The sequence below is a fragment of the Saccopteryx bilineata genome, chromosome 6 (assembly GCF_036850765.1).
Source record: "Saccopteryx bilineata isolate mSacBil1 chromosome 6, mSacBil1_pri_phased_curated, whole genome shotgun sequence".
In the NCBI taxonomy this organism is placed as follows: domain Eukaryota; kingdom Metazoa; phylum Chordata; class Mammalia; order Chiroptera; family Emballonuridae; genus Saccopteryx; species Saccopteryx bilineata.
The window spans coordinates 51,073,516-51,095,483 of NC_089495.1; the positions used below are offsets into that span (position 1 = coordinate 51,073,516).

The following is a 21,968-nucleotide window of genomic DNA, read 5'->3' on the forward strand; positions in this document are numbered from 1 at the left end:
GCGACACCCAGGATGGGCAGAGCATCGCCCCTGGTGGGCGTGCCGGGTGGATCCCGGTCGGGCACATGCAGGAGTCTGTCTGACTGTCTCTCCCTGTTTCCAGCTTCAGAAAAATGAAAATAAATAAATAAATAAATAAATAAATAAATAAATAAATAAAAGAAAGCTCAAGTCTAATGTGAGACTACCCAAAATGCTTGGGGAGGAGGAGGAGAATTACCCTACCCCACACCAATATGCAATTTTTTTATTTTAAAGTGTTTTCATATGCTTTCTTTTCCCCCATTTTGCCTACCTAACAGCCTTACCATGAAAGCAGGGTCTCTATTCTGTTAAAAAACAATTATGAACCTAAAGCATAGGATGAAAGAAAAGGATTAAGTTTATGAGAACGGAGTATGTGTCCATAACTCTGCAAAGTGTTTGTACAGAAGGTATTTCATCTGAGTTTCAGCTCAGCAGCATGAAGTAGGTAGTCTCCTTATTTAGAGACAAGGAACTAACTAGGTTGGGAATGGTTACCGACTCACCCAGAGCCACACAGCTAGTAAGTGATGAAGCCAGGATCCAAGGTCCTAGATGTTCCCCTGTAACCTTAGTGTTTCTAATTAAGAAAATTTATCTCTATTTAAAAGAGAGGAGAAAAAAGCAGCTTCTCCAGCTCCCTATGGTTTTCTCAGAATGTTGGCCACTTTAATGTCAGATACAGACCTTCTCAATTACAGTTTATTCTTTTTATTTATTAGGTTCTACTGAGTGATTCTTTTTTTCAGGGAGAAAATAGCAAACAGCTGTTAAAGAATTCCTGCCATCATTTCAGAGCTACAGAACTGACTTTGATCACAAGCTTCTACAGTTGAAAGGAGCACACACAAACATTTCGGGCCAACATTTAAATTCTACTCTTTGCTTCTAAAGAGCTAGAAAGGAAGGCTAACAGTATTGAGGTAAAATGATTTATGAAAAAAAGTTTTAATCTATTAGAATAGCTTTTAAATTTATCCCCACGAGGCCAGACCTAGACAGCACCATTTATCATTCAAGTTAAATAAAACACAGAGAGGGCTATGCAAAGCAGAGTGGACATAAATACTGTTTCAGAAATTCTGCTAATAAAAGGAGCCAAAAGCAACACTGATAAGGAGAAAGAAACACTGATTCATTTTAAAAAGCTGAGTGAACTTGTGAGATTCCTTCTCATTCTGGTTTAAACTGTAGCTGTTTAAAAGGCAGTTACTACAGCTCCAGGCATACACAGAACAGAACATGTATTACAGAACCGGACTCCTGAAACTTAGATCATCTTATTCACCAATGTTACCCCAATACAGTCCATTTCTTTTTTAAATGAAAGACAATCAAGTAGCCCTGGAACTCATACCTGCCTTCTAATATCACTAATATCAGGTCAGCTGGAGGAGACAACGCTCCCGCCAGGGAGTGGAAATTCCTGGTGAGAAGCAGAACACTTAAGATAAACATAAATTTTATAATGAAAATAGAATCCAAGCAATCAACCTCTATTTGATACCTCCAGTTTGTACAATTTACATAATTACTATGAATCTTGGAGGTTCATTTACGGAGCCACAAATTCTCCTCTGTGATGAACAGGAGACACCAAATCTTTTTCGCCTGCAAACTACTACCTTCTTTATTAGATCTAGCTAATAACACTGTTCTGTCTTTTTTCCAAATAGCTCCAGATATATGGAAAAGATTTATATAGGTGGATGGGGATCCTCAAACCCCTCAGCGAGATCTTCTGAGAATGGCTTTTAAGATACCTAGAGGCAGAAAAAGCCCAATAGAGATCAGGAGAACTACCAGCTTTTAGGATACACGCTTAAAGGCTCCAACACCCCAAAGGGGTCTCATAGGATGCCATCTGGGTCCTGCTTCAATAGTGGAAAGGAAGGTCATTGAGCTAAAGCCTGCCAGGCTTACACGCCTCTGCTATAAGGATACAGGGACACTGGAAGGTGGGCTTCCCCCTCGCTCCTCTAAGGGAGGGTTCAGTCTCTTCCAGCCCTGCTCCAGCCACCTATGACCTAACCTTGCCCAGAAAGCTGGGGTTTACCACTGAAGGCTGAAGGTGTCCAGGGCCGTCCGCCCCATCTACGACACTGTGGACGAGCCTAGGGTATTTCTTCCAAGAAGCAGGTAAACTGATCTCATTTGCACAAGGGCCACTTAACTATGTTTTGCCTGAATAGTCAGGTTTTTTATTCTTCCCTCAAAGATCTCTGTTGTGGGTGTTGATAGTCCTATTTTCTGCTGCTTTGCTTAATATATAGTGTTTCCTTTATCCCTCCTACCTCAATGCCCCACTCATATCTCAGGCTGGGACCTACTCCTAATTTAGAGCTCTCTTTCCTCCTTTTGCCAACTTGTATTATGAATTTACCTTTGCCACCCAGCTTAGTGTATCCCAAGGTTCTCTTTACCAGGCCACAGTCGCAGAGCTCCAGGGAAAAGCAACCTGGTCTCAACTCTCCAGGCAGAGGAGAACAGAAGCTCCATATCCACGCATGCTGCAAATGGCTTTTTCCTGTCTACCTGAATCATTACCAGCTAGAAGCAGTGGTCATTGGGACTTGGACACGAGCTGCAAAGTATAGAATGGTGACAACAATTCCAGTGCCATGCGGACTTTTCCTGTGGGGAAATTTCCTGGACTCCTGCTCCCTGTGACAGCTCCTAACAGACTGAACTGTGGTTGGGTTGCATTTTTCAGGGATTTGGCATGGTGATGGGGCCAACTTGGACTTGGGGAACATGTTAAGGACACTACTCTTTTAGGGATTCTTGCTGTATTGGCCAAGAGTTTGCTTAAAGGCTTTTAATCACTGTAAAAAAAATAGAGGACTGGATGAAGAAGATGGGGCACATATACACCATGGTATATTATTCAGCTAGGAGAAATGGTGACATCGGATCACTTATAGAGGAATGGTGGAGGCTTGGTAGCATTGTGCGGGGTGAAATAGGCGAATCAGAAAAAAACAGGAACTGCAGGATTCCATACATTGGTGGGACATAAAAGCGAGACTGGGAGGCATGGACGGAAGTGTGGTGGTTGTGGGGGGCGGGGGGAGGGAAGAAGGGAAAGGAGGAGGGGGAGGGGTACAGAGAGAACTGGATGAAGGGTGGCGGAGGATGATCTCTCTTCGGGTGATGGGTATGTACCCTGATTTATTGATGTCACCCCATTAAAATAAAAATTTATTTATTAAAAAAAAAGAAAGAAAGACATACCCCCCCCCCCACCTTTAGTTAAATGCACGTCCTGCCTCTTTGGGAACCAAAGACAAAGACTTTAAGCAACTTATCCAAAAGTGCACATTCCCCTAAGAAAGACTAAAACAGAAAGAAAAAAGGTGATTTCTTCTTCACAGTTGCTATGAGCGAGCGAGCGAGCACCCGAGCACAAGCCCAGCTCAAAGCCTCCAGCCTCAGCTTTTTTCCCTGAGGGCCAAAAAATTTAAAAACAAACAAACAAAATACCCTACAACATTAAAAAAAAAAAGACAAATTTCTGCTTTAAGTTCAGGCATACGCAGACAGAGCTAGAATTCTACAACCACGTATAACGCCGGTGGCCGAGGCAGGCGGGTCCACACTGGATTTGGGCAGATGGTAGAGGAACTGCAGAGCTGGAAAGGGATGGGCCATCCCCATTTATTAGTTTCCCAATGAGCAACCAGACAGAGGAAAACTGCTTCTCACAGCAGCAGGCAAACAGCACCAAAACAGCCCCTTGCAGTGGTGGGCAGGCAATCCGCAATCAGCCCTGAGTCCAGCCACCCATGGCCTTACATAGGTTATGCACATGTGGCTCTGCCACGTTCTTACGCACTAATCATGCAGAGTGCAAGCGAGCAAGCCTAACACAGCTATTTTCCCAACAATATATTCCTTTGGGGTTACTTGTCTCACAATCTACATGACAAGTATCTTCCACGATGATCCCTGTGCAAGGAGTGAGGTACATTACATAAACAAACAGAGCTTACAGCAGCAGCACAAGGTATACAATAATTATAAAGGTGCCCTTCACAGTGCTTCCCTGAGCACTCTGCCCAGAGAATTAACTGGAGGCCCACCTCTAGCCCCCGATCCCATGGTACATGGAGGTGCCTGTGTAGTCCAGGGCTATTTCCATTGAAACTGTAAAGTGTCCTTGGTGCGACTCTGCAGCTGGATGGGAGCAGCTGTGCGATGCAGGAGGGCCTCCACAGGTGTCGCAGCCCCCCCCCCATCAGGATCTCTCATTACTGTCCACAAGCAGTGTTTCTATCCAGCAAGGGAGCCAGTGCCCCCCTCTTGTCACAGTTCCTGCTTCAAGAGTCCATTATATGGCCCTGGCCGGTTGGCTCAGTGGTAGAGCATCGGCCTGGCGTGCAGAAGTCCCGGGTTTGATTCCCGGCCAGGACACACAGGAGAAGCGCCCATCTGCTTCTCCACCCTTTCCCCCCTCCTTCCTCTCTGTCTCTCTCTTCCCCTCCCGCAGCCGGGGCTCCATTGGAGCAAAGGTGGCCCAGGCGCTGGGGATGGCTCCATGGCCTCTGCCTCAGGCGCTAGACTGGCTCTGGTCGCAACAGAGTGACACCCCAGATGGGCAGAGCATCGCCACCTGGTGGGCATGCTGGGTGGATCCCAGTCGGGCGCATCCCGGACTCCAGCTTCAGAAAAAAAAAAATAATAATAATAATAAAAAAAAGAGTCCATTATACCACTCAGTGATCAATTCACAATAGACAGCCCAGCTGTCTGTGCAAATCACCAAGGTAAAGGTCCATTACAGACAACTAGCCATACAGCGCTTTATTAACGGACCTCAGCACCTTTCCATAAGCATTTGTCCATTGCTACAATCCCTATCCACACCCCTCAGCAAGCTTATAAGACCTGGCAGGGTCAAACACATTTAAGGCCTGTGCCACCTTGACAGTTTTCTTAGCTGTTGAAACAGCACCTTGTGTTGGCTAAGGCCAATACCTGCTGTACATTAGAAAGGGACCAGTGGGCTGCTAATTTCACATGGGACCTCTGGCCCCCACCTGTCTCCATTAGACAGGTCCCTTGGCCTTCCCCTTATTCAAACTGGAACAGCAGATCTTGGGGATCCTCCTCTCCCTCAGCTGTCTCCATCATATAATCCTGCAATCATAAACCTGAATGCCAGCCATTTTCTTGGCAGCTGCTGGGGCCACCTGCTTCCTCTGCTTTTTCAGCAACTAGAACCTCTGTTCCAGCTTAAGCTGCTGCCAAAGCTCTAACAGGACTCTATGAGACACGCCATCCAATTTCTCCCTATTTTCCCCAGCCGCAATCAAATCTACCCATATCTGTATTCAGGTAACCTTTACAGGCTCATTTCTCTAGTTAGTTGGGAAGGCAGGACCGGCAGCAGCCCGCACAGCCTTCTGGTTTTGTGCTGCCTCCAGCTCCCCCAAATCTGCCACCATCTGTGTAAATGTGTTGATGGGCTTGCCCATTTAAGGGCTCAAGATAATCACTAGTGACCCAAAAAGGGCTAACAGGGTGCTACAGAGTTAATAAGGTCCCTTATCCCTGCTGTAAATACTTCCTCATCTGGCCCATGGGACCTCAGGTTGAAAGCACTATTCCTCATACCCAGTTCCCAGAGGACCTGCTACAGCTCAGTATCTGATTGCCACTGACTCACTGACCCCAGCAAGTCTCCAGGATTTTGCCGGACTATACGAATGGCAGCCATCACCCATTCTAATAGAGTATGGTTTTCTGGGTTGTCACGGGACTTCTGAAGATGCTGCTTCAAGAAGGAGTGTGTGATAATGGCAGCCAATTTTTCCATCTCTGTTCCAGAGAGCATGATGCCATCCAGCCCTATGTCCCACAACCTCAGCAGCCAACCTGCCAGGGGCTAAGTGGGTTTTTGCCTGAATTTTGCCTCTAGCTCCATCACCTCTGCCTGGGTGTAGGGCTAGACCACAGAGTGCTCACCTTCTTGCAGAGGGGGTTGTGCCTGCCCCTGAGGCATTCTTGGCTTCTGGCTCTTTTACCTTCTAGGTGACCACTGTCCAGGTTCTGAGTTTGTGGATAGCAGTTTCAGCCCAAACCTCCTCCTCAGAAGAGGAGGAGTTAGAAACACCTGCTACAACAGCTCAGAGCCACTCCAATGGCATGGATGCAGCTCCTTCTTTACCACCCGCTTCGACTCCTGTGGCTGCTGGCCCTCAGCCTGAAGCTGAAGCCTGAGCTCTTGAACCCGAAGTTGTTCCTCTAACAATTGTTGCTGCCAATGTTCTGCTTCTAGGGTAAACCGAAGCCCTCGGAGCCTTATTTCTTTTTCCAGTGACTGTTCCAGTTCCAGGTGCTGTTGGTGCTCAGCCTGCATTTCACACTGCAGCTCTTGAAAGTGGTCGGCCTCCTTCTCCAGCAACTATTGCAGTTCAAGCCACTGGTGCTCAGCCTGCAGCTCAGCCTGGAACACGTGACCTTGCGCAGCCTCTTGAACACAGCTTTTGGCTTCTGCTTGCAGGGCTGTAAAACCACCCAGCCTACGGTCCCCAAAAGCAGAGCCACAAGGAGCCATATGCTGGAGAACAGCAGCCAGTCCTCTAGCCCAGTGGTCCCCAACCCCCGGGCCACAGACCGGTACCGGTCCGTGGGCCATTTGGTACCGGTCTGTAGAGAAAGAATAAATAACTTACATTATTTCCGTTTTATTTATATTTAAGTCTGAACGATGTTTTATTTTTTAAAAATGACCAGATTTCCTCTGTTACATCCATCTAAGACTCACTCTTGACGCTTGTCTCGGTTACATGATACATTTATCCGTCCTACCCTAAAGGCCAGTCCGTGAAAATATTTTCTGACATTAAACGGGTCTATGGCCCAAAAAACGTTGGGGACCACTACTCTAGCCCACCCTTTAAGGGTGTTGGTAGCTCCATACTGATCTGATCCAATCCGATCCTGCCCTCTATGCCAGATGTAATGCTGGTGGCCAAGGCAAGGCAGGATCACACTGGATTCAGGGAGATGTTAGAGGAACTGCAGAGCCAGAAAGCATTGGGCTGTTCCCTTTTATTAGAGTCTCATAATGGCGGACGAGCAAGCAGGCAGGGAAAACCGCTTCACACAGCAGCAGGCAAACAAAGAGCAAATAGACCCTCACAGTGATGGGCGACAATCCACAACCTGCTCCGAGTCCAACTCCAGTAGCCTTACATAAGCTACGCACCAGTGACTCTGCCATGTGCTCATGCACTAAGCATGCAAAGTGCAAGCGAGTAAGCCTAACATATCTGTTTTCCCAACACCATGTAAGACCTTTCTGGAAATGGCAAAACCCTTGGAAAAACAAGCTCTCAATTGATGTCAAGCCCGGGTTTCAATAACAAAGAAATTAAATGACTTTCATTTCAAAAGGAAAGAAAATAAAATAAGTGTTTTATCATTAAGGGGCTTGACAGTACGAGACTCCTAATTAGGTTTCAGAGAGAGTAGAGACAATTTTGCCCCTCGTAAAAAACCTCAGCAGTCTCTTTATTATGACATGCAAACTAATTACTTCTCTTAAAATTTTTAGATATTTCTCTATTTTCAATAAACCTGTTGAGTTACTACCACTGATGTGTTTTCCAGAAACTATTTGATTTCTTTCAGTCTTCTGCTTCCCATTGTCAGGTGGCACACAGTTCCATCCAACTTAGTTCAGTGAGGTTTATGTAATTTACCCCCCCCATTCCCACACACACAAATTAAATCTTGACATTTCCTCATGCTCTATAAGTAGCATATCATATATAAAGCAGAGCACGCGGATTCCTCCTCACCACTTACTCTTTTAGTACTCACCAGGTACACAGGAACTCCTGTGTCTGATCAGGCTTTTGAAAGGGGGGAGAAAGGTTAATTAAAAATCCCTTTCCCAGTTTACCATCTGCCTGAAGAATTAGCAAATCCAAACACAAAAAAAGTTAAACAATTCATCAACAAAGATGTCAACACAGGGTTCCTCCTTCCAAAAGAAAGGAAAAGAAAAAAGAAGCTTTGAATATCATGGGGACCAAACACCTCATTTTGCAGATGAACAAAGTCTCAGCAGGGATACGAAGGAACTAATTAGGGAGAGAAGTAAGATTAGTGACCGTGACTGGAAAAGCTAATTAGAGATCCAGACAGTAAGTACTGCAAGAAAGGAAAGGTGGCCTCCAGCAAGAGCCGGGCTGGGGGAGGCCTGGACAGTTGGTGGGATTTCGATCTATTTGTTAGAAGTGGAGGATGGGTGCTATTTAGAATGAGCTAAGACCCAGAGCAGCACAAACGGAAGAATGTGGTGACCTTTGCTTTGGGAGCCGCTGGACGCAAGTATGAAAAGACCCAGAGGGGCTCTTAGACAGTAGAAGCCCACTTATCCTCCGAGATGGCTGCTCGGTGCAGGGAAGGCACAGATGTGGTCACGTGCACTGGGTCCTATCCTAACTCTGCACAAACATGAGGAAGTGATTAAAAGCTCTTCCCCTGGGTCCCCTCATCTCAACGAGAAGGCAGCACCAATCACTTCTCATGATATGTGGGAGGTAAATGACTGGACACTGGTGTCGGGTATCCGCTGGGTCCAGGCACTGTTCAGGTGTAGGATCCAATGATAAACAAGAACAGAAGAGGCCTTGCTCCCCGAAGAGCTCACACTCTACTTGCAGGAGGCCAAAAATAAGCATGTAAACAAAAAAAAGATTTTCAGGCATGAGCTGCTCATGCAGAAGAGAAAGCACCCAGGAAAGGCAGAGGTAACAGTGGGAGCCGTGCAGGTCCTCAATGAGGACGACTGCTCTGTCCGGCCTCTTCATCTCTGGACGCTCTCTGGAAGCTCTAAAAGCATCTGAGTGAAGCATCGGGAAGACACAACTACAGAAAAGGCACGATGACTGTTTCCTGGGATGGCCATGCTTGATGTTGAGTTCTTTCTGCCACAATTAGCACTGTGGTATGGCTTCCTCGAGGTCTCACCACTTGTCACCCCAGCTGCACCAGGCCACTCCTGCAAACTCTTCAACAAAGCCTTGGAGTCTGCCTTTCACCCCTTAGCATCCTTCCCCATCACTATCACCCGGGCTGCACAAGAGAAGCAAAAGATGGCTTGGTTTTATTTCCTCTGCTCTTCTCAGCTATTGCTAGAGTGACCTCGCTAACGAAAACACAGAGACTGAATAAACACTTGGAGAGGAAACCATCTGTTTCATCCTAAAAATGTCAGTAGGAACTATGATTGTTTACCAGCGGGGTCATGAAGCCAGGTCGTATAAAACCTTCTCAGGGACCTTAGGGGTGATGATACAGGTGGGGGAGGGGAGGGCTATCATTAACCCTTTCAGATTCTTAAGAGTCAGTTTGTTTTATATCTCTGGTTGGAAGAGGAAGCTACATTTATCAAACAACAGCGTGAGGCTTCTTTGCACAGCCTTTTTCATATAAAGATGATAAGACATCTTGTAAGAATCTACAGTAAGTATTGTTTTTGAACTTTCAACTCTGCAGAGGAAATACTAAAAAGATTGCCCCCGAGTTCAAAAGCAAAGGTAGTGGTAAAACTAGCTACAGGGTGGGAAAGTCTGATGCTTACTGCTGAGGTCTTTCAAAAGGTTAAACTCTTAAATAGTTTTTTAAAGGCTATATATAGCAATGAAGGCAACCGTGGAGTGTATTGCTTGGTTATCTGTGCCAGGAAGTGTTTAGGCTTCTTGCACTTACACTGATGACTTTACCCTCACCCATACTCTACAACAGGGGTCCCCAAACTTTTTACACAGGGGGCCAGTTCACTGTCCCTCAGACCACTGGAGGGCCAGATTATAAAAAAAACAATGAACAAATCCCTATGCACACTGCACAGATCTTATTTTAAAGTAAAAAAAACAAAACGGGAACAAATACAATATTTAAAATAAAGAACAAGTAAATTTAAATCAACCAACTGACCAGTATTTCAATGGGAACTATGCTCCTCTCACTGACCACCAATGAAAGAGGTGCCCCTTCCAGAAGTGCGGCGGGGGCCGAATGGCCTCAGGGGGCCGCATGTGGCCCGCGGGGCTGTAGTTTGGGGACCCCTGCTCTACAACAAAAGTAATAAGAAAACGCCCAGGAAACTCGATCCCCAAGGAAAAAAAATGGTTCAAAAAGAATGTTCCCAAAGGAAAACTGTAATGACTTCTGGCCATGTGCCCTGCTCATCTGCGTGGCAAATGTGAGTGAGCAAGGGGAATTCATTCTCTCGGGGCACCCAATCAGAGGAGGGATCACATGCGGACAAAGAGGACACTTCCAGGGCCACTCAGCCTTGATAAATTCACAGCATAAACTTTTGGAGCAGAGTTTTAAAGCACTTATGGGGAGATGGGTTTCCTGCAGTCCTGGGCCACTCTGCTCCAGTGCTGAGCACTGTGACTGAGTCACCACTCTGCTCCAATGCTGAGCACTGTGACTGAGTCACCACTCTGCTCCAGTGCTGAGCACTGTGACTGAGTCACCATGGCCAGACTGATGCCTTCCAGCTGCGTGAAGGCCTGGCCGTTTCAGTTTTTAAAGAGCACAAGGTAGCAATTTAGAATCAGCTTAGTCAATAAAAAGTCTAATATCTGCCTTTCTACAAGCAGTTATAGAAAACATCTGTTGCCCATCAGTTGAGAAGAAACATTCTAACCAAACTAGAAAAAAATAAATAAAATATGAACAGATGAGGAATGTGAAAAACTAACAATTCTTCTTGTAAAATAAACTCATTCCAACATCCAGTCAGCAAACATTTAATGGAGCACCTACTACATGCCAAGATGCTGTGCCAGGTGCTGGGGATGAGACAAAGTCCCTGCCCCAACAAGCCAATGGACATCAATACCACTAATCATTCTTGTGTTAGGCTCATAGTATGTGCCAAGAGTTGTTCCAAACATGTTTTACTTGTATCAACTCTTTTGTCCTCATAAAATGAGGTAGGGTCTATTATGAGATTCATTTTACAGGTGAAAAATTAAGATAAAAAGAGGTTAAGTACTTCATTCAAGGTGATATGTTAGATGGAGAATCTGGGATTTGAACCCAGGCAGTCAGGCTCCACGCTAATAGATATATAAGCAAACATGCTCTGAAGGAGGGAAGAAAAAGTCCCAGCCACTGCCTCAAGGACTTGGCATCTGGGTAAAACTGATAGGGCCTTTAAGGGTGCATAGGAGTTTAATGGGGGGGGGGAGTCTCCCCAGGCTGAAGAGCTACAAATACAAAACACAGACATTACAAAATGTCAAGTAATATGATTTTAAAAAGAAGAACTCATTTATTTTCCTATTTCTTAGGCAGGGAGCTGTTATTTAGTTCCTAAATAGTAGCTAAGAACAGAGTCTTGACATTCTTTGGTTTAGGGAGACTGAAGCACTGCACTGACTATATTATAGTACAATCTTCCTGCAGCTCATGCACACAGCAGCATCATTTGATAGCTCCCTAGTCCAAACCACATACAGGAACACCATTTAACAGAATGTGTTTTTAGAGACTTGGGCTCAGAAGTCCTTAACAGTACCAAATAGGAATTACTGAAACAGGGAAACCAAATACCTCACCAAACCAGTCAGGCAATGAAGAGAAAAATTGCAGGGGGGCGGGAGGGTGGGTGGAGCCATGTGTTCTAAAAGGCCCAATTCTAACAGGCTAGCAGGTGCACCCTTCAATTTATTTTTACAATTTCAGCAGATTAGCAACAGCTCTGTTCACCAAAATATGAAGATGTTCCCAAGGCCCTGACAGATATGAATTCCAAAACAAGAAAATTAGAAAGACACAAAGGTTGTTTGCGATGTGCAATAAATTGGTGGTTTTACACAGCTGTTCTGAGGTTTATCTTTCCATGAGGTACTGATAATTCACACTCTCTGGACATTACTCTTTGAAATGAACATAATTTAGTGAATCTTATCACTTAAATGATTAAATGACGGGTTACAGACGTTAAGGCCAACTTAAATTTCAGTCACTCTAGCCAACAGGAATAATAGATCGTCTCCACTTTAAAAACAGGTTACGTTCCCAAAGTTGGTTTAGAAGTTGACTGTTTGGAATTGGAGAGCTATTTTCTTCCTCCACAAACAATTTAGATGTGGTGCTTAGTACCCAAAACATAACAGGGAAAACAAAATCCAAAGTGTGCTAAGAATCCTGTGGACTTGAATGCAGTCAGGGTTCCAGAGTCAGACACACTTACGACTTTCCCTGCCTTGGGAACAAGAAATCCTCCATCTCTACATAACTGGCGGAGGGTCCCTAGAGTTCTCTTTACGGAGGATGTTGGATGACGGAGGGCAGGGGGCAATGAGGAAGGGACTCAGGAAAACAGCAGAACTATGGGGGTGTGGGGTTCCAACTGATGGAAGAGACCGAGTCTGGCAGCTCCTTCTTCACTGCCCAGCTCCCAGACATACTCTGTCCTCCCCTGAAGTGGCGGACCTCTTCCATTCCAGGGCTGCCACACTGGGTTTGGGTCAGTCCTTCTTCACTGCCCAGCTCCCAGACATACTCTGTTCTCCCCTGAGGTGGCGGACCTCTTCCATTCCAGGGCTGCCACACTGGGTTTGGGTCAGTCCTTCTTCACTGCCCAGCTCCCAGACATACTCTGTCCTCCCCTGAGGTGGCGGACCTCTTCCATTCCAGGACTGCCATGCTGGGTTTGGGTCAGTCCTTCTTCACTGCCCAGCTCCCAGACATACTCTGTCCTCCCCTGAGGTGGCGGACCTCTTCCATTCCAGGGCTGCCACGCTGGGTTTGGGTCAGTCCTTCTTCACTGCCCAGCTCCCAGACATACTCTGTCCTCCCCTGAGGTGGCGGCCTCTTCCATTCCAGGGCTGCCACACTGGGTTTGGGTCAGTCCTTCTTCACTGCCCAGCTCCCAGACATACTCTGTCCTCCCCTGAGGTGGCGGACCTCTTCCATTCCAGGGCTGCCACACTGGGTTTGGGTCAGTCCTTCTTTACTGCCCAGCTCCCAGACATACTCTGTTCTCCCCTGAGGTGGCGGACCTCTTCCATTCCAGGGCTTCCACGCTGGGTTTGGGTCAGCGTTTTTCTACACCCTGCTCCCCCCCAGAACCATGGTCACCAACTTCTTTTCTGATATGACAACATCCACACAGGGTTTTGATGGTTTTCTCAGGAGTTTTCTTGCCAGTAAGTACCTCGGTGGCGCACTATAAGCAAATTAAACAGATCCAGCCACAAGAGCACAATTCTCTCCAATTCAAATGTCTATAATATTATACATATGCATATACCTACATATGGAGGGCGGGGCAAAAGTAGCTTTATAGTTGTAAGTACACAATATAGACTTTAATCTTATATTACTATTGATTAATTATTGTATTATTTTCCATTCAAGCAACTATAAGCCTACTTTGCTCCACCCTATATATTTGTATATGGAAAGTCAGTAAAATTCAAGTGATGTGCCCACTGATAATATATAAGCAACTCCCTCACAAATCTAAAAGTCAAAAGCTCAGAACCAGAATTGGTCAGGGGTGCGTGCTGAAGGGGAGAGTCGGGGAACAGAAGTGCAGAATACACAGACCCTCTCCCTGTCACCTCATGTCGCTGAAACACAGGCATGAGATGGTCCTCCCATGCTGAAGGCTTCCCACAGACTTGAGTTCAGATATACTCCCAACTTACTGGAACTTCAAATGCCTCCTGCGTGTCATCCAGCATCTGAATTTTGATGGACATGAGTTTTCCTGAAGGTGTTGGGGGTGGCTTCTGTCCACGTTCCAAGGTACTGATCCCCGAATTCTCTGGGGCCCCCAGTCGAGATCCTGGAGTTGGCCTCTGCTCTATTTCTCCCATGATGAAAGCAGATTATATGTCTGCAGGAAACAGTGAGGAAAAAGAAATACATCAATCACAAGAGGAGGTCCTGTCAGGTTGGCTCAGTGGATGAAGCGTCAGCTCAGCATATGGACTTCCAGGTTCGATTCCTGGTCAGGGCACACAAGAGAAGTGACTGTCTGTTTTTCTCTCTTATCCCCTCCCACAGCTAGTGGCTCGATTGGTTCGAGTGTTGGCCCCAGGTGCTGAGGATAGCTCTGGTTGGTCCAGTGTGTCAGCCTCTGGAGCTAAAATTAGCTCGGTTATTCAAGCATTGGTCTGAGACAGGGGTTGCTGAGTGGATCCTCGTTAGGGGGCATGAGGGAGTCTGTCTCACTATCTCCACTCCTCTCACTTAAAAAAAAAGAAGAGGAGGAAGAGGAGGAGGGAGAGGAGAAGAAGGAGGAGGAGGAGGAAGAAGAAGGAGAAGAAGGAGGAGGAGGAGACTCACTTATTTAAACCACCTAAGTTACAAGTGTCCTTCTGCCCTTCATGTTGGCAATTCCTCCAAACCACCCAGGCTCTCCGTTGTATGCATGAGAACCACAGTGTGTGAGGCTGCAATCCATTTACTAATAATGTCACCTTTAGCCACTCAAGGCATGCAAATAGTGGTGCATCTTTTATTCTTTTGCATATTTTTACGTGTTTTATTCTTTCCTCATTTTACAATCAGCTCTTCATTTTTCATACCAAAGATCAGTTGTGCTCAACATATTATTCAGTGTCTACAATGAGGTAGGCACTACTTTTTACACATTTTGAGTCTGGTGGGAAGATAATGAACAGTGCCTAAGCCATATTACATACTATTGGCATCCATTAATTAACTTTTGTGGACACACTAACATACTAAATAATGTGAGTATTATAAAGAAAAATTAAAATATTCGTTGTGGCTCCCAAGTTTATAATCTGGTTGAAGAAATTAAACATGCACTCACAAAAAATACAGATGAAGTCACGTAGGATCTTTTCTCTTGATTTCTTCTGTTTGTTTCTATGACACTTACCTCCTAATTCATTTCTTTCCTACCTTCCCCCTGAGCTGTACCCCCTTTCCCAAGTACACATTCTAGTATCAAGAATTATTTTCCTGCCTGACCTGTGGTGGCGCAGTGGATAGAGCATCAACCTGCAGTGCTGAGGTCGCCAGTTCAAAACCCTGGGCTTGCCTGGTCAAGCTCGCTCTCCCACCCCCACCCCCAAAATCAACAAATAAAATATCTTTAAAAAAAAGAATTATCTTCCTTAAAACAAAACACAATCACCTTTCCTTTCCATCCCTGTCTCCTCTTCTCTCACGCCACCACCCACCCCCTCTCTCCTGCTGCACCTGTGCTGCTCCAGGTCTTCACCCGGGTAGCTCTCTCTGGCTGGATGCTTTGCACTCATTCCCCACCAAGAAGCTTCTACTATCACTTTAAAATTCAGTACAAATGTCCCATCCCTGACACCTGGCCAGAGCTCAGGTGTTGCTGCCACTCTTGCTCAGGACCCTGACAAACTTCAGCACGGTGGCCAATTCCACCCACATTTGCCTGTTCACTTCACCCACGACATTGTAACAACTCTAAAGCAGAAACCAAATCTTTAATATTCCTGGGACTTCAGCACCTACCCAGGCACAGTGTCTGGCGCAGAGCTGAGTTCAATAATGGCTGCTTGATGACTGGCGCGATCAGCCAGGACGTTTATACTATGGCTAACACATTCAGTGTCACAAGAACGCAAGGAAATGAGATTTCAATGAAAGGCACACCAAGAATGCCAACAGCACCTACAAAGCTATGCGACAGATATAAGGAAGAAGAGTGAGAATTAATGCCAGAGAGTTAAAAATGCATTTGGAAAGTAGGCTGGAATCAGACTATAAAGAATCTCAAATGCCTAGTTGAGAAATATGGTCTTTACACTGTAGGTGGTAGGAAGCCATTGAAGAAAGAATAATGACACAGCGACAGAACTTTTGAAAAATGAACCTGAAAGGAATACATATATACCATGGAGTGAAAAAGAGAGCTGTGATGGCAGGGCCTGGGGGTATCCAGTGACAAAGCTATTGCAACAATTTATGCTTGAGGTCATATTTTGGACGGCTGCGATAGAAATGAAAAGGTGATTGTAGAAAAGCCACTTTTGTGAAAAAATTAACCTGATGGTATAATTAGTTAGCTATTGAGAGGAGATAAAATTACAGTAATGATTATTAGAAAGTTTTAAATCAGGGCAGAAGACAGGAAGCACAAGGAGGTGTGAGTTTGATTGGGATACTGTTTAGAACTGTAAAAGGACACAGGGTAGGCTGCAGGGAGAGGTGGAGCTGGGTAGAAACTAGGGGTTCAGAGTCCGTCTCTTTGTACAAGTGAAAGTCACGATGGCAGTGAAGGAGAGTTGGGGGGACAGAGAACCAAAAGAGTAAAAATAACAAAACCTGCTTAATCATGATGCCTGTTATTTGCTGAATTGTGTTCCTTCACCCCCAAATTTATGTTGAAACTCTAACCCCCAGTATGTCAGAATGTGACTGTATTTGGAGAAAGGGTCTTAAAAGAAGTAAGTTAAAATAAGCCATTCAGATGGGCTGAAATCCAATCTGACTGTTGTCCTTTTAAGCAGTGGTCCCCAAACCCCGGGCTGTGGACAGGTACCAGTCCGTGGGTCATTTGGTACTGGTCCGCAGAGAAAGAATACATACCTTACATTATTTCCATTTTATTTATATTTAAGTCTGAACAATGTTTTATTTTTTAAAAATGACCAGATTCCCTCTGTTACATCCATCTAAGACTCACTTTTGACGCTTGTCTCGGTCACGTGATACATTTATCCATCCCACCCTAAAGGCCGGTCCATGAAAATATTTTCTGACATTAAACCAGTCCGTGGCCCAAAAACAGTTGGGGACCACTGCTTTTAAGGAAAAAAAATTTGTACAGAGACACCAGGGATATGTAAACACAGAGAAAGACCATGTGAGGACAGAGCAAGAGGCCAGCCATGTGCAAGCTAAGTAAAGAGGCCTCAGGAGAAACCAACCCTGCCGACACCTTGATCTGAGACACCTAGCCCCTAGACTGCGAGAAAACAAATTTCTGATAAGACATCCAGTCTGTGCCATTTTGTTTTGGAAGCTCTAGCAAACTCATACAAGAGTCAATGGAGAAGATGGGAAAGAGGCAATGACCCAGTGACCCTTAGTGACAAAGAAAGACATAGAAGGGGCAGCAAGGGTCACCCATGGTGTGAGGTCCAGAACTAAGTGCTGTGTTACTTGCACATCTGAAAATGAAGTCTCCCTTCAGCTCTTTTCTTCAGGAAAAACAATCCAGTTTGTAATCTTATCTAGTAGGTTCTCTTTGCCCAACTCATGTTCTTCCTTCTCCTGAAGAGTCAAGTTCCAGAAGTTTCCCCACCAAATTGCATATGGAAACATCTCCCTTTCAGCAAAACCTCTAAACCTCTCAGCATGACAGAGAGGGCTGGCTCTGGAGTCAGCAGATCAGAAGCAACAGAGTCACCTCAAACCACTTGGGTCACAGACTCAAACCACCCTGGACTAAAAAGACATGTCCTTTGATCGAGCAGGAAAAGGGTCTGATTGCCACCCAGGTTAACTATTTACTTCTTCTTATTTCTTCCACATACACTTTCCTTACCAACTTTCCACCAAAGCCTTCAAGAGATTATTATTCATTCTTTTGCAATCCTTTAAGATCGGGGTTCCATAACAAGGCAATACTAGTTAAGGACCAGCCTTTCTGAGAATTGATCTTTCTCTTTTGAATGCCCATCTGTGACTTCACACGTCTGTCCCAAATAAGCTTCTTATAAGAACCTAATTCTAATATGCTTGGTTGTGTGATCTCACACATCAGTCCTGAGATAAACGTGACTAGACCTTGTTTATCTGTAACGCCTAGCACAGTGTCCCACAACAAAGTGAAAAAGAGACCATCAATATTATTTGCTCAATGAACCAATATGGGCGGTATTCATTTAATTAAGCATGAAATCAGTTGTGTTTAAAATAATCTCAAACCAGGAGATCTTGCTTCCCTATGTTTTCTGTTCGTTGTCGCACGGTTAAAAATAAATGCAACCTCCAGAGAAAACTATAACATCAGTCCAGTTGCCTTCCTCATTCCCAGCATCCTCTTTGCACTTTTCCCTACTTTGGTGTTGACCTGTCTCTGCTTCTCCAAGCATGCTGCCTCTCATCTTGCCATCTCTGCCCCGCCCCTCAATGCTAGTGCTCGGTCTGGCCACTTAGCCTCCTACTGCTCCGAGTTGGAGAGACTCCGTTCTGGCTGTGACCCTGGACCCTAAACAGGGAGCTGATGGAAAGGTCTAATCTTCCAAACCACCCCATCTCAAAAGTGCTAAAGTCACTCCCTAGAAGTGCATTTTCTCCTTGTTCATCCCAACCAAAGAACAAGGTCTCTCATCCCTAAACTACATACTGTTTCTCCCTCTGGCCCAAGAGCCCCAGATGAATATACAGGGTGGGCAAAAGTAGGTTTACAGTTGTGAATACGCAAAAGTTTATTCTTATATTATTTATCATCATTATTAACCTATGTTTTTTAAATTCTTTTTTTTTTTTTTTAGCAAGGGGGGAGGAGAGAGAGAGAGAGAGACAGAGATAGAGAGAAAGAGAGAGAGAGAGAGAGAGAAGGGGGGAGGAGCAGGAAGCATCAACTCCCATATGTGCCTTGACCGGGCAAGCCCAGGGTTTTGAACTGGCAACCTCAGCGTTCCAGGTCGAAGCTCTATCCACAGGTCAGGCTTAACCTACTTTTACTCAACCCTGTACACTGTCATGTTTAGCACCTTGGCCTTTAAAATCAAATGGAGTTAGTGATTTACAGATACTTAGTACCTTAGCTTCCTTTTTCTTTAGTCTTTGAAAGACCTCATTTGCCTATATTAGTTCTACTTCTGGATGTTAATGTTTAAACAAAGTATGTCATACTTTCTTTTTGTTTTCATACTTGCATGCAGACTGTTGCTGAACTTGGAAATACTGTTTAATTCAAATGTAAATCCAGCCAAGAGTTCTGAGATGAGCATCCTGGGAATGTCAAGGGAATATCTGAGAAACGCTGGCAAGCCACACATCAGTGGGTAACCACAAGGGACGCTGGCTATCAAAACTGGTGAGCCTACTAATGGAGCAGTCTTCTCAATGAGCAAGGCTAACAAACCTAAAAGCCTCCTGTTTACAAACATCAAGCCACGCTCTATTGTGGTTTTACCTCTGTAACCTTCCTGGCTTCTGATTTCTTTAAGGAATAGTTAGAATAAAGGAAATTAGTATTTCTTTCCTTGTGATACACTATACTAATATGATTAAGTCCAGACCTACAAAGAAAAAGCTGTTTGTGAAACTACTTTATTCTTTAGATCTGAGAAAAGTTAGTTAAAAGAAAATAGTAACTACAACAAAAAGTAATAAAATTTTTAACTGGTGGAGAAAAGATAAAAAACTAGAGCTCTCTTGTCATAGTATCCTGCTTAAAGACTTCCTCTTGGAGGTCATCCAAAAGCAGTAAGGAGCACACACACAAATGCAACTTCAGCCCTAAGGAAAACGGAGGACATCTGCAACTCTGGACACAAAATGTGACGAAGGGTTGCCAAACTGCACTGAGAGTCAGATAGAGGAGAAGGAAAAGGCTTTAAGAGGCCGTCCATGCCTGCAAAGCTACACTCCCCAGAGAAGTAGAATATCCTTCGCAGCAAACCCAGCCATAGCTTTCTGGGAACAAGGTGAGCAGATGTACAGGTTGGCACTAAGAGCTTTCCTGGACACAGTGTGATGAGAAATCTCCAGAAATACTAAAGGTGGAATTGAATGAGAAACCACACAAGCAAGCTGTATTTGCAGGACCTAGCAGGCTACTGCTGAGGCAAGGTGAAAAATACACAAACATACATGCGCGCGCACACACTCAGTCACAAAAATCCCTACCAGCACGGGACACAGCCCTATCTCTCGGCTCAGGTAAAACTCCTGCAAATAGCTACTTCATAAAGAACCTTCCTAAAAAAAAGTGGACCTTTACAAAGATGTGCAAGAAGAAAGAGAAAAATGGAAATGAACGACAGATGAAAAACACCCACCCAAAAAAACATTACATACAACAGATCAAAATTTTGCCCAAACACATTGTCATAAATTAACCTAGCAATGAAGTAGCCAATCCTATAAACAGAAACCTAAGAAGTATAAGAATTCAGGAAAGCTATGTATGGTAAAACATGAGAAAGAAATAAAGTATGAGAGCAGATCTCGGGGGGGGGGGGGGACAACAGAAGAATGAGTAAAACTAATAGACTGAATGTTTGTCCCCCTCTAAATTCATGTATTGAGGCCTAACCCCCAATAAGATGGTATAGAGTGGAAAGGCCTTTGCAGGTGATTAGATGGTGAAGGTGAAGCCCTCATGAATGGGATCAGTGCCCTTATGAACTAGACCCCTGCCAATTCTCTTGTCTCTTCCACTGTGAGGACCCCATGAAAAGACAGCTTATCTGGGAACCAGGGAAAGGACCCTCGCCAGATATTGAAGCCACTGGTCTATAATCTCAGACTCCCCACCTTTCAAAACAGTAAGAAATAAACTTGTTATTTATAATTTCTCTTGTTTATGGTATTTCATTATAGCCGCCCAAACAGACTAAGACAATCACCAAAGTGAAAGTAACTAAAAGGCAATGTGCACAAATGAAAATAGAAGGCTTTGAGGGGAAAGATTGAAAAAGTATGCAAAAGTTTTAAAATAGATAGGAAAAAATAAATACATAAAGACAAAAAGAAGAAATCCAGCATATCCACAACTCAAAAAAAAATTAAATGAGGCAAAAAAAAAAAAAAAGGAATTTAAGCGGCCCTGGCCGGTTGGTTCAGCGGTAGAGCATCGGCCTAGCGTGCGGAGGACCCGCGTTCGATTCCCGGCCAGGGCACACAGGAGAAGCGCCCATTTGCTTCTCCACCCCTCCGACGTGCTTTCCTCTCTGTCTCTCTCTTCCCCTCCCGCAGCCGAGGCTCCATTGGAACAAAGATGGCCCGGGCGCTGGGGATGGCTCTGTGGCTTCTGCCTCAGGTGCTAGAGTGGCTCTGGTCACAACATGGCGACCCCCAGGATGGGCAGAGCATCGCCCCCTGGTGGGCAGAGCGTTGGTTGCCCCATGGTGGGCGTGCTGGGTGAATCCCGGTCGGGCGCATGCGGGAGTCTGTCTGACTGTCTCTCCCTGTTTCCAGCTTCAGAAAAGATGAAAAAATAAAAAATAAAATAAAAAATAATAATAAAAAAAAGAATTTAAACTATAATTCTGGGTAACATTTCAGAAATAAAGACGATTCTCCATAAAAAATGAACATATCATATCCCAGAAACAACCAACATAAAACCATGCACACCAGGACATTTCTTGTGTCTTTTCTGACCTTCAAAAACTAAGAAGGAATCGTTTAGGCACTTATGCAAAAAGTTTAAATATATATATGAGGAGATAACTATTCAGACTTATTCACAGCAACATTCAATGCTTAAATGTCCAAACAGTCCTCAAGAAATAAAAAGAAATCAAAATTTTAAACCCAGCTCAATGTTCATCCAAATATAATAGCCAGATATTTTAAATAGTCAAAACTCAGAAAATGTTACCCAAGCCCTCCCAGAGAAAGCAAAAGTAAGTGGTGAAACAATGAAAAACTATTACTGGAAAATTTTACATTTATACTCTAAGACAGGGGTCGGGAACCTTTTTGGCTGAGAGAGTCATGAACGCCACATATTTTAAAATGTAATTCCATGAGAGGCATACAACGACCCGTGAACGTTATGCATTATCTAATAAAAATCTGGTGTTGTTCCGGAGGACAGCTGTGATTGGCTCCAGCTACCTGCAACCATGAACATGAGCTGTAGGAAATGAATGGATTGTAATACATGAGAATGTTTTATATTTTTAACATTATTACTTTTTTTTATTAAGGATTTGTCTGCGAGCCAGATGCAGCCATCAAAAGAGCCACATCTGGCTCGCAAG

General features: G+C 44.6%; 1 protein-coding gene across 5 annotated transcripts in view; it reads right to left on the bottom strand.

The window, feature by feature from the left end:
• FARP1 (FERM, ARH/RhoGEF and pleckstrin domain protein 1) overlaps window positions 1-21,968 on the bottom strand; it is a 352,772-nt gene that overhangs the window by 256,569 nt on the left and 74,235 nt on the right. For all 5 annotated transcript variants that reach the window (XM_066238046.1, XM_066238050.1, XM_066238049.1 and 2 more), the window contains exon 2: window positions 13,719-13,909. In XM_066238046.1, coding sequence (XP_066094143.1) covers window positions 13,719-13,889 — 171 coding nt within the window. In that variant the 5' untranslated portion in view covers window positions 13,890-13,909. The remainder of the gene's footprint in view (window positions 1-13,718; window positions 13,910-21,968) is intronic.